This window comes from Fulmarus glacialis, unplaced genomic scaffold (assembly GCF_000690835.1).
Source record: "Fulmarus glacialis isolate BGI_N327 unplaced genomic scaffold, ASM69083v1 scaffold31719, whole genome shotgun sequence".
NCBI classification, from domain to species: Eukaryota; Metazoa; Chordata; class Aves; order Procellariiformes; family Procellariidae; genus Fulmarus; species Fulmarus glacialis.
Genome location: NW_009231897.1, coordinates 1 through 13,059, shown reverse-complemented (window position 1 = coordinate 13,059; position 13,059 = coordinate 1). Strand labels below are relative to the sequence as shown.

General features: G+C 41.4%; 1 protein-coding gene across 1 annotated transcript; it reads right to left on the bottom strand.

Moving 5' to 3' along the window:
- Positions 1-898: 898 nt before the first annotated feature.
- On the bottom strand, positions 899-10,917 carry OLFM4 (olfactomedin 4; the record flags this gene model as incomplete). Its single annotated transcript, XM_009584730.1, is given in 3 exon segments — positions 899-1,692; positions 9,654-9,789; positions 10,705-10,917. Coding segments are annotated over 3 exon segments (1,143 nt in total), but the record flags the coding sequence as incomplete, so codon positions are not given.
- Between the last annotated feature and the right edge of the window lie 2,142 nt (positions 10,918-13,059).

The following is a 13,059-nucleotide window of genomic DNA, read 5'->3' as shown; positions in this document are numbered from 1 at the left end:
TGGAGCCATGGTGACCACAAAACATGGCTAGATTGCAGTAAGACCATTCGTAAGGCCAGGTTTAGGCACACGGAAATGCTAAGGGCAGCAGAGTGGGACAGAGGGAAAGCTGGTGAAAGCCCTGCTGCCAGTTTTGCACCCACAGTCACTCTGAGAAGCCAGCCTGGTGCTGTGGCAGCTTGGGAGAGGGCTGAGCTGCTAGGAGGTGGCTACAGGTGGGGCCCCAGGGGCGGCTGTCCCACTGCATGGGTGATGGCAAGGGCAGTGAGCTCTGTCCCTGCCGCCATGCCTTGTCTACCCTCCCTGTGGTAGGACTTCAAACAGCAAAGTGCATTTCTACTTTCTCTCCTGAAGCCTTGAGCCAGACACTACTGCTTCCACCTAACAAATGGGTTGCTGTCTTCCAACCAAGCCTACTTCCTATACTATTTTAATCCTTCATTAATTTCTCTGAGGCCTCAATTCACTCTGATGAAGATCAGTGGAAATTCATTCTCAGTTTCTGGGTGCTTTGCCTGTGTTACACTGACAAATGAACATCAGTGGGTAATTAGCTTCTTGGTCAGTAGATAGGCTGTACCCATCAATTTCTGTGAACAAAATGCACTAAATTATGCAGTAAATCTACCCTTAGAGGCAGGACAATTGTAAAGCACTGAGCACCAATAAACACCAATCAAAACCTAAAGAAGCCAGTACTGCCAAACACTGCTGCCAGCAATACTACTGACCAGAGTGGGCAATTCGTTTAAAGAGTATAAGTAATATATATAACACCCACAGATACAGTACATCAGACCAAATGAACTCTAAACTGGCAATAGCGTTGTCTAAAGGCGTATCGGATCTCTCATTTTAGTTGCTGCCAGTTTTATCACATGCTTATGTCACTGAGATGCTAAGGCTGAAAGGTCACATCATATCTTAGAAGGTAACCATCATTGTAAACATAGAGTCTCTGATCTGTGGGGTTATAATCAATACTCTGGATAGTATCTAACTTTTTATCCATAACGACACTAACATGACCTTCTTGGCCAGTACTCGTGTCATACATGTAGAAGATTTCCTCTTTCCTTGTGTTCATTGGCCTTGTGGCGTACAGAACACCACATACCATGAAAGCATTGGAAACAGATGGCTTGTACTGTCTTGTCTGCCAAGTATTTAGCACATCAAGTGTGGTCTCATTGAGTTTGCTAATCACAATGTTGCCCATGCTATTTTCTGTTGAATATATTACCCATAACCCACTTTCATCCACGGCAAAATCTATGGCTTGCCATGAAACACCTGCATAAGAGAAACGGTTATTCGTAACAGCCTGTGGAAGCCTCTTCCTCAAAACCATGGTGTTTGTTTTTAAATCATGCTTCACCATATCGCTTGAACTATAAGCATGATAGTACAAATAACTATTGTAAAGGGCAGCACCACTTCCTTCCCCGTATGTTATTCTTCTTTCATACGTGGGTTTAAACAGCAGCAAATCATCAAAGGAACTATAAATTCTGCAGTATTCCAAGTATCTCCCATCTGTGTTCAGTGGTGCAACCCAATAGACTTCCTTCTCTGGGTTAGAGGGAGAGTAATCTCTACCCCAGGAACCATATTTGTAGGAAAATCCTCTCCAGTTCAGCTTTACAATATAGGGCTGGCTAACATTCAGCAGTCCACGGTGAATGCAGCTACCTGTAATTAAAAAGAAAAAAACAGGTTTTCCAAATGTCATCATTAGGAGAGAGGTTTTGCCTCTAGAGTGTGCTCACTAGGGATTAGCTTTGTGGCAAAGCACAGTCAAAAATGCATAGCCTCATGTATAAAAGGCCCATTTTGGATGGCACCAAGTGTTCCAATTTGACTCAGAAAGTTAGTAAAAAAAAAAATAGGGTACATATTATTACAGCTAGTTGGGGAGTATGGGGGGCTGGAGAAAAGATAGGGATATCCATCCTCAGTTAGGATTAATTCACAGAAAATAAGTGCTCACTGTGCTGTTCCAGACAAGGGACAGATTTCTTTTTCTACCCATTTGATGCACGCCAGCTGGATGCACTAGGAAATCCCTTGGAAAATACAATTTCAGAAGCATTTTAGGTTATTTTCTACCTCAGTGGAACTGAGAGCATGGAAGATGGGGAAAAAAAGAAAGAGGCGCATCTGATTTCTGTGTATTTCACTGCAGAGGGAAAGGAAGGAGCAGCAGCAGCAGTAATTCCAGAGTCACATTTCAGATTAGCATTCTGCTGTCAGAATCACAGCTTTACAACAGTGCGTCACAGCCGCATGGTGCCTTCCACCTCAGGCCCTCAAAGAAATCTGCAGACAGTAACAATCACCTAGGAAATGTAGACAGATACTATTCCAAGTTTTCATGTGAGGCAACTCTAAAGAGAATATGACTTCAAGCTGAACCAGAACAGCTCTGTTTTCCACATATCAACTACAAAGCTGTTTTCAGGATCATGGAAAAGTGAATTTAGATACAAGAAGTACTTTCCTTTTACTCATGGTGAATGGCAGTGACATTCTTGTTTCCTGATAAATTCTCAATATTGTAAGTCACTGGTGGAAAAAATCTTCCACTCAGAAATGTCTGTGGGCCTCAGATGAGTCCGAGGCTGCCACTGGCAAAAACCAGAACGCTAGAATGCTTTTTTCCAAGTGTTAACATTAGCTTTTTGTATTACTGCCAGTAATAAAAAAACTGTCGCAGATTTTTCATTGTAAGGATATGTTCACCTGAGGTAATGGAGACAGAGATGTCAAGTGACTGGCACCAGCTCACAAGCTTAGTGATACTCCAATGTTTCCCAATTCAGTGGAGTGCTCTAGCCACTAGACAGCCTTCCTTATTAAAGATGGAGTATAATATGAATAGTCTCACATGTGAATTAACAGATAAATTAATGGCCACAACTGTTTGATGTTAATAATACCTCCCTCAGCACAGGAACTTCTTGCACCACCAGCTAGGGCATCAATGATAAAAGTCAAACTTATCTTTTGAGGTTTTAATACTTTGCATGGGTACCATGTCACGATTGCTTACAGCCTGTATGAAAAGAACTATTCATAAGCTCAGTCATATGAAGGGATGTCTAGCATATAAATAACCTACGTCTTAGCACAAAGAAGAATGAGAAATAACAGAGAGAGAATTTACCTTTTGCCCTCAAAGCTGGCTATCCCTAAGCAAGGCCAGACAATACTTATGGAGCTGAATTGAAAACTCCTAAAACCACTGACAGAAAAAGCCTAGGAGGTATCCTGTTTTCAAAGGCATCCTAGTCTATCCGACAGATAGAGGGAAATGTGAAGACAGACCAATCTGAAGCACTCTGCTTGGAAAAAGACTGGGAAACGAGATATTTGGGGAAAAATGGACTGTTGCAAATGCAGAGAAATCTTTTTCTGATCTGCTTTGCCCAGGGGGAAGGTGCTCTGCCTCTGGGACAGCGAAACCTGTGGCCTGAATGTTAGAAATGTCCAAGCAAGAGGGTTACATTTCATAGAATCATAGAATAGTTTGGGTTGGAAGGGACCTTTTAAGGTCATCTATTCCAATCCCCCCTGCCATGGGCAGGGACATCTTCAACTAGATCAGGTTGCTCAGAGCCCTGTCCAACCTGACCTTGAATGTTTCCAGGGATGGGGCATCTACCACCTCTCTGGGCAACCTGTGCCAGTGGTTCATCACCCTCATTGTAAAAAATTTTTTCCTTATATCTAGTCTTACATTTGTGCCAATGTGTAAAGTCAATTTGGGCAGTGAAGCACTCCATGTCTCCTCCTTTCTCAAAATGTAGTATTTCTCTCCTTCCACTACATAACACCTTCACCCCTCACAGTTTTGTTTTGTCTTGAGCTGGTGACTTGGGGGACATGTGATTCACCTGCAGCCTCCTCTCAACATCTATGAGGAAGGTGGGGAGCAGCTTTATGTTAAATATAAATCACTATGCTGAGCTAAATCTCTGTGTCCCCAGGTCACGTTGGCAACTTTCTTGGGGTCAGTATTGCCCATGGGAGCAGCTCTGCATCACTGAGTGCCCAGCTCATGGCAAAGAGGGTGACATGAGTTGGGAGCAACCCTGTCTCCTCCCCCAGTCCCCTTTGTGTCCTGGGATTCTTGCGGCTGAAGGTGGGTTGAACGCTGCTTCCCTCCGTGCTACCAAGAATCGATGCAAATCAGCATTCCTGGCTCAGAGCAGATGAGCATTTAAGCATGCACTTAAGTGCTTTACAAAGGACGAGGCCCTGGAGCAGAAACCTCATTTCCAAATATAGCACACAAGGAAGGCACTGCTCTATGGCTAGCCAGGCTGTATCTCTGGAAATGGCACGTAGCATGGCCAGTAACATGGCCTCAGCACTTGGCACAGATACCAACGTTTGGAGGTGCTTATACCTCAGCTCATGCAAAGGAAGAAAGCTAAGGCGGACAGTGCAAAATGGCTTGCAGCCTGCCAACTCCATAAATCAATTTGAACTGGTTTTTTCTTATATCTCTATTATGTATTGTTACCTCCGGCATGAGGGCTTCTTTCAAGCTGGTGACATATTGAATATATTACTGTGCTTAAATCACAATAAACTTATCTCAGAATTAAATGGTTTTTAAATGCTCTAAAACTCTTCATTTGTTTAGAAAAGTATAGCACCGAAGCTTGCAGGTAGTGAAGCACTGCTAAACTCATCTATATGCGACCTCAAATAATTTTTCATGTCATTAAGCAGAACACAATTCCAGATTTATTTTAATAATTCATACTTTGTTTCATAAATAAAAAACAAACGTGTGTTCAGCAGAGAGACCTTTTTTTACAAAAGAAATAATAAATTATTATTTCTTCCCTTAAAGAGATCTCTCTGCTGAACACTTGTTTGGTTTTTATTTATGAAACAATGAATTATTAAAATAAAGTTAGAAGCGTGTTCCGTTTTAATGACATCAAAAATTGGCTGAGGTTTCTATAGAGTATGTGCTTGATTTTGATTGCCTTGAAAACTCTCCCAAAATTTTTTTTTTTTTTTTTACCAAAAAACTCTGTGGTAGTCAGGGGGTGATCTGTCTTCTGCACTGGTTCATAAGAATTCATTGTTGTTTATTTAATCTAAACTTGCCTCCCTGTCTGCATCTTGGGGGAAAAAAATGCACAAAGGAAACAAAGTGTCATGTAATTTTGTAAATATTAGAAGGTACTTGAAATAAATCCATATGCATTATTCAAACTTTCAAGTTTTTAACTCCTTTCCCCACTGTTCTGGGCCGCTGATAAATGACATCCTGGTATTTTTGCCTTCCTTTGTTTCATGCTTATGTAGCAAATAGGCTAGAGGAGGACTAACTTACGTACGTACACATGTACTTCTCCTTCTCCCTACATAAAGAACCAGTATCTCAGCTCAGTTGTTTACTAATCCTTCTGATTCATCAGAAAAGGAGCTAGCACTTAGTTGTCAGGACTGGAGGGAGCCTGACTTGCTTGGCTAACAGGCTGCAGAACTGAGCATGAGATGCACCGCGTTGGGTCTCGCTTCACCCACTTCACTCTGAAGCACTCGCAGAGCACATCAGCTTCTCGCTCCAACAATACAGATGCCAAAAAAACTCCAGCAGCCTCCCCTCACCAAGTAGCTGCATCTGGTCACAGAGGAGAAGAGACCACAGTTCGCCTATGCAGCCAAAGATCATGAGACAAGGTGGGACACACGTTTGAAGGAACTCTCATGAGGGGCACAGAGACCAGGAGCAGGCTGATGCTACAGTCTCACACATGCTCCCGAGCACCAGATCTGCACCCTCCTCTCCCATCAGATGAACCACTGCATCCAGATGTGAGAGCCGTTACCAGCCTTACTGTGGCTTGAGACACAGGAGACAGAGCTGCTCAGGGAAAGGCTCATCTTGGCTCCTATAGTCTCACTGACATAGGAATACCCACACAGACACCTCAGTCTTCAGCTGTATCACAGGGTATAGCCACAGGCTGACAGCTGCATCAGAGAAGACTTATGTTGTCAGCATCTAACAGGGGATGACGTGGAGGGCTGGAGTTCATCTGACCTACCTTCAGGCAACTAAAACTTCGGGTGCCGCCGCTAAGATCCCTCCATTGCCAATGGAGAAATGTATGTGTCTCCAGGAGCAGTTCAGGCAGTCCTGGAGAGGAGTACTGGCCAGCTCTTTCAGGTGCCTGTAGGCATGTCTCTCTCTTTGTGTATGGATATATTAATTTCAAAACACAACCCAAAACACTTAAAAAATACAGACATCTTGGGTACATAGGAGGTAAACTATAAGGTAAAAGTGAAATCACTCTAAGACTCCAATAGGATTGCCTGAGTTTCAGCATTAGGCTACACCAGGTCTTCCTCCTACTGAGACCTATTCACCAGTAACTTGAAATCCTTAATTTCTAAATGTATAAAAGCCATAAAAAAACAGCTTTGCTCTTTTTTTCCTTTCTTTCTTTTTTTGCCTTTGAGAGTTTCATCTGACTCACTTCTCCCTGCTGCCTCTCTCAGATCATTTCAGTGAGATGTGACAAAGAATCTGCTGCAGAATCCTCAAAGAACCATCCTGGGGTCTTTCCTCTGTATACCTGCCCTGATGCAGCCAGATGAGATCAGCATAAAAGAAAAACGAATGGATAAATATTTCTTCCCGCTGGAGTGGTGAGGAGAGAGATGCCAGGAACTGCTGCAGACAGGAAAGCCAGTGATGATGAGGAGGAGGATTAACTATATATTTACTGAGCCCCATCACAGACACTCAGACACACACCTCTCCAGTCAGAGAGAAAGGCAAACGGAGACCAGTGATTTCTTTCTGCTATGTTGTTTGAGAACGGCCTGCTCACTCTGAGAAATACAGCAGCAAAAGCCTTGGGGGACAGAGTCAGAGGGCCTGTGTTCTACAGCACTGAGAAGCAAGAAGCTTTAATTAAACTTGCCTTTAGACTCATGGTCTTAGACAGCTTGGGGATTAGCCAAGCTCTCTCTAGTTCATGTTGCCTACCCAAAATATGCAGGAGAGAGGATGAAGGGGGAAAGAAAATGCAGTCTGAAAACAGGACAAAGAGTCAGTTTAATACAAACATTATAAATATAATATGAACTAAAAGCAGGGCAAGGCCAAATGGTTTGGCAGGAATTCAAGGCATTCAAGCTTGCAGAGAAAACGCATGGAAATTGTGTTCAAATGCATAAATGAGTGCTTCAGAGGCCTAGGTGTGAGCATCCATGCAAAGCCTCCAAAATGACCATCTAGAAAATGCAGCGCTCTCACATACTTACTCCACCTCCCCAACCAATAACGTCTTCTGCCTACTACTTGTTTTCAGATACAGTCTGCGGGACATGTAATTGCTCTACAAAGTTCTCTGCCCAGAGACTATTTGCTCCCCGCCAGGCACACAAAGTCAGGATACGCCAGCCCTGCATGGATTAGCAGGGATCTGAGCCTGCATAACACCTGGGTGATCTGTATAGCTGGCATCTCCCAACAGGCAGGAAACTTGCCAGCCCTCCGCAGTTGCTCTGCCATTCCTTTGTGCCAGCCTCAGAGACCACCCTCACCTTAAAGGTGGCCATGACAATACACCCACACACATCCGCCAAACCTTCTGGCGTTCCTATTGCTGTGGGCAGGAGATAAACTCACAGATAACACCAGAGGATGTCCTCAGCTGATGTCAGTGGTGATAATTCTCTGGAAGTCAATGGAGCTCGTTGTTCATACCACCTGGGGTTTTGGCCTTCTAAGTTATTTTCTGCTCTGTGGTTCCCACACAATGCAGTGACACGAAAGGTGCCTGAGCTAGCTGCCACACCAGTCAGGAATAACGCAACGCTAAAGCAATACCCAGATAAATGCTATCCATCTCCCCATTGTGCCATAAGAAGCAATGCTAAATAATTCTATTATGGTCACAATCCTATGCAGTTACATTTACCCATCCCAGAGCTATCATCCTGCTCTAGGCATGACTTGTCTATCCCTGCATGGAGCTGCACTGTGAAGCATAGACCTCCCTTTCCCGCTCTGTGAAAGCTCCTACCTCCCACAGATGCTCATGCCAACCAGCCAGGCGTAAAAGCAGCCCCTTTCTCCATCACTCATGGAAGGACACAGTATTCTTGTTCCAGAGCTCAGTACTTTCTCACTGAAACAAAGGCTTGCTGTAGGCTTGAAGAGAAAGAGGCTGTTTCTTTCCACACACCATCACCCTCAATAAATCAATGAGATGCCCTTCAAATACTTTTAAAACATTGCTTTTTTTTTTTTTCATTGAAACATTTTAAGCCCTTCCTTAAGGAGCAAAGAAGGTCCTTGAGATCTTGCAATGCAGGTTTTTGTTTCAGCTTTCTCTCCTGCTTGATCCCCAGACAAGGTGTTACTTGCGCATCCTGTCAGAGAAGCGCAGCAGCTGCCCACACCACCATGAAGCCCTAAGGAGATCGCAATAGGAAAGGCTGCTGATCCTAAGGGAAGCTTGTGTTTCTGCCTCTCACCTTTCCAAAGAGATGTTTGAACTAGCTGACCCCAAGGAGATGAAAGGTAAATGCTGGTAGGTGCAAATCTGTGCTCCTTGCAAGCAGGACACCACTTGTCCTTTTTTATGGGCTCCTCTAGCTGATTGCTAACCAGCTTATGTGAAAAAGCAGGATCCTTCCCCTGGGTATTGTATACAACAGAGCACTTTCTCTCACACAATACACTGTCAAAAGGAACCCCCTGTGTATAAAACTCTCAGGGGATCAACACAGCTTGATAAATCCTCCTGTCTGTTAGCAAGTAGGATGCTTGACCTGGCATACCTAAACTGGTGTTTCCTAAACTTTTTGCTCCAGTGTATCATATCTGAATCTCAAAATTTCTCAGACTATGATTCACTCACAATGTGATTTTTCAAACTGAACACACTGTCAAGACAAAAATTATTCCAGCTGTAAACTGATTACCACATGCCCTGTGACTGTTGATACTTTTATATGAACTGCACTCTGGGAACCACTGATCTAAGCCCCAGAACATAACCTTTCCTAGTTAAGAAAATTATAAAATCCTAGTTCCACTGAAATCAGTAATAAAGCTCTCACTTATTTCCCTGAGACCAGAATTTCCCCTCAAGGTTCTTGACCTTCTGATTTAGAAGAATCTTTTGCCTGTGAAGCAAAAGTAATCTTCATGCAAACTACCTTCCGGAGCTTGCATTCCAACAGCTTTAGTACATCAACCGTTGCTCATACATTTCCCAAGCAGCGTTAGAGCAAAATTGCCATGACACAGGTCACTTTCACAGGAACTGTTAAAAATCAAAAGAAAAAAGCATAGTTTCCCACAAAAAAAAAGGTAATTGTTTTGAAAAAGAGAAGCGGAGTAGAGATTCATTTTCGCACTGCAGGTGAGAAGAAGATTACAACTTTTTCCAGTTGAAAATAGTTACTGTGTCTGGGTTTGCCTCCTGCCCTCATTTTCCTTTTGAACCCATTGATGAAACATTAGGAGCTGTCTGATCAATTTTTCAAGAGTGAAGTAGTATCATTACAATTGTATTTCATATTAACAAAGGGAAATCTCTGCATTTACTGTTCTACCCATGTATTATGTTGTTTCTTATCTGATATAAAAGAGAAATGCTTACCCGGTGGGAAATAAGGGGGTACCATAGTTTACTCTTTCAATCGATTCTGCAGAGACACAATTTGTCGACGAATTGCAAGGATGTTGTTTTTGTCCAGTGATTCTAGTTCATTTACCAGTATAGTCAGATTTGTGATCTGGAGAAAAAAAAAAGAGAGCAAGTTTAAATTTCTGTCAACTTTATTTTACAGGTATTTGCAGGCAGGGTTGATCATACCATAGAAGAGCTACAAAACAGGTTTTAAGAATAGACCTTATCCTGCTAGCCTGAACTTTACATTTCCAGCAGAGGTATGTGACCACAAGGAAATGCTTTAACACTCCGTTGTATACCACAATGCAAAAATATAGTGTTATTTTATACATAGTATAAAAACATGCAGTAAGTCTTAGGCAAGTACTAGCTATTATATACAAAAAGTACTTATTCCAGCCTTACAAAAGTATCTGGAAATTTTATTTGCAAAGATAATAATGTTCTCAGTCACCTACTTGATGATCTAGAGGACAATGGAGAAAATTATATTTCACTTTCCATCTGAAGTAATTATTCTCTCTAGGTGAGTGATTAATTACAGTTTTGAAAATGTGATTTATAGTCTGCTGGGAAGGTGATAGTCTTTCCCACTTCTTGATTTCATATTGATTGGGCCGCTGCCCTAGCAACCAGAAGCTAATTTTTTAATTATCTAAGTTAAAGCACAGAGGCTTTCAAGCATGGGGGTCTATAAATTAATATTTATTATAATAATTTAATCGGCTCATGTGCTTAACACTATGCAAAACTGTTAACTTTCAGGCAGATGGTCAGCAAAAATAAAGAGGTCCCCATTTGTTTTGAGGTTTCTTTGCTTTTCTGTGCTCTATATCAAGGAAAAAGATGTTAATACATTTAAGGTCAAGCTTTCTTTTAATTTATGCTGATGAAATGCTAAAATAATTCCACTGGCTGCAGTAGAGACAGGCTACATTTCCTCAACCTAAACACTAAAGAGAGAATAGACTATCTGTATTTTTGAACCCTCTGTGGCTAATTAAGAGTCTGGCAATACCTCCGAATATATTTGCTCAACGATGACATTGCTTCCAACAAGGCTGGATTTCAGCTGAGTGACCAGTCTCTCTAGGTCACTGATTTCCACCTTCAGTAACTGGAAGTCCAGTTCTGTGTAAGATACACTGCTCTTCTCCATATACTCCACTCTGATGGTTAGATTAAGGATTTGCTGCTGATACAGTTCAATCATTTTTGAGTACTGTCTAACCTTAAAGGAAAAAAAAATGTACATATTCAAGTCCAGGTTAGCAAATAAACAAGCCTGTTTGACATCTTTATTATATTTCTGAGTACCCCATGCATAACTTCCACATTCTTGACCTATATTCTTCACATAAACTACATAAATGAAGTTCTCATCACATACATAAAAAATGTAAAATTTAACCCCCATTTATTGTTGGCAGTTCCACAAAGTCCCCTTTTCTGTGTATAACTGAAGGCAGAATTTTACTTGCAGTCTTCCGTTTTTTTAATTCTTTGCCAATATTGTCTCTGTGAGCTAATTTTATCCTCAAGATACTTACCAAGTCAAGCCAAGAACTTACACTGACGAAAATTTTATTAGGAAATCTGCAGCATATTATCTCACAAAAGCAACCCAAGAAGTCTGAAAAATGCAATAAAGGATTCCCAAGTTTTTCAACTTCATTTCCTATTAATTCTGAATCCAAATAGGATTTTACCCTGTGTACATTTGAATTGTGTCAAAAATTGGCAGAACTGGTTTGGAGTTTCTCTTTGGGCAGGGGGGGAATGTTTAAACACAGTGTTAAAAATCAATTCTAGTTTAAATGAAAGTGTAAAATTTATTGCAGGCTTTAGCTACAGTAATTTACATTGCAGCCTTTTCAGCCTTTGAACCATTAAACAGTTGTCCGGACAAATGTATTTTCACACATGTATTTGCTGAAGTAAAGGTCACAGCACAAGCATTGTGATGCAGAATGTTAAGAATATTATATGGACTTGGGACATTCCTTGGAAAATATAAGTTCCTTGAAATTTAACACTTGGGGAAAGATACATAATTTCTCTCCTATATGCTTCATAAAAGTCATGTCTGTTTTCTCTTAAATCAACATAATTATATCCCAAAAGGTAAGAAGTAGGGATAAATATAATTAGTTTGTTGCACCAGTAACTAACTCCATATTTATACTCTCAGATGGTGTTTGTAGTGTAAGTCCCTTCCCTACAGCACTACAATTTTCATAACTATTACTTCTTTGACTGAAAGATTTCTAGCCCACATCATCTCAAACATTCTTGCATTATCTTGACATAAAACGAAAACCAGTATTTTTCCCCATTGGCTTTGGAACGGCCTGTAAAACCCTGTTATGGAGCGAAGACCATGGACTCCCTTTTCTCCTTTCCTGGCAGCAGCCCCTGGGATGGGGACCCCAACAAACACACATAAAATAATTTCTTTAAATTTTGATTGAATCCCTCGTGTACCAAAGAGGAAGTGTGGGAGCTCATGGCATGGGAATTCATGAAGGGCAGAAAGGATCCTTTCAGATTGTAAGGTATTCAGTGGTGTGGTTTAAGACGGAGAAACATAAGTGAGAAGACCCCCTTTTCAAAAGTATAATTTTCAATAGTGGCACAACTACACTATAAATCTGAACGAACCCCTCTGCATGCACATACATTACGTACACCAAAACCAGGCTGCTCGATCCTGCACGTTTAAATCAGGGTCTGATACAGATCTTTTGTTCTAAGTGTGTTCAGCCAGACTTTGAGCTGCTCTGATATAAACTGGCATGTCTCCATAAGTTGCAGCAGAAGCACACTGACTCATAACACTGGATGCTCTAGATCTCCCAGGTCAAGCCTGGATAACTTCAAGCTAAGGAATAACTAAGCTATTTATTACAATTAAGAATAAAAAAAAAATAGTATATAAAATCTTAGACATAGCTCCTTGTATCTGGCTGACAACAAAGACAGCTGGGATCCTTGTCCTAGCTGTCACCATCATCTATTCAGGAGGGAACAGTAGGAAGAACTGGACAATATGTTCTTGGAAAAGCCGGATATAGTTGGACCTCACACTTTCACTGATCACCAAAATCAGTTTGGAGTTGGAAGACATCCTCAAAAAAATCTTCTGAAAAAATTCTTCAAAGGTAAATGTTTAAACTGTGTGTCTAGAGTTTGCACAACAAAAAAGAAATCATGTACAATTACAGCCTGAGAAATATAAAGCAAGCCCATGTCTGAACAAAATTGCACTGCTGTGTGAAGCTATGTACATCATAGAGATATTTGGAAATCTATCTAGGTATTAATAACCTTTCCCACAGTAATACTAATAGTAGTAGTAGTAGTAGTAGTAGTA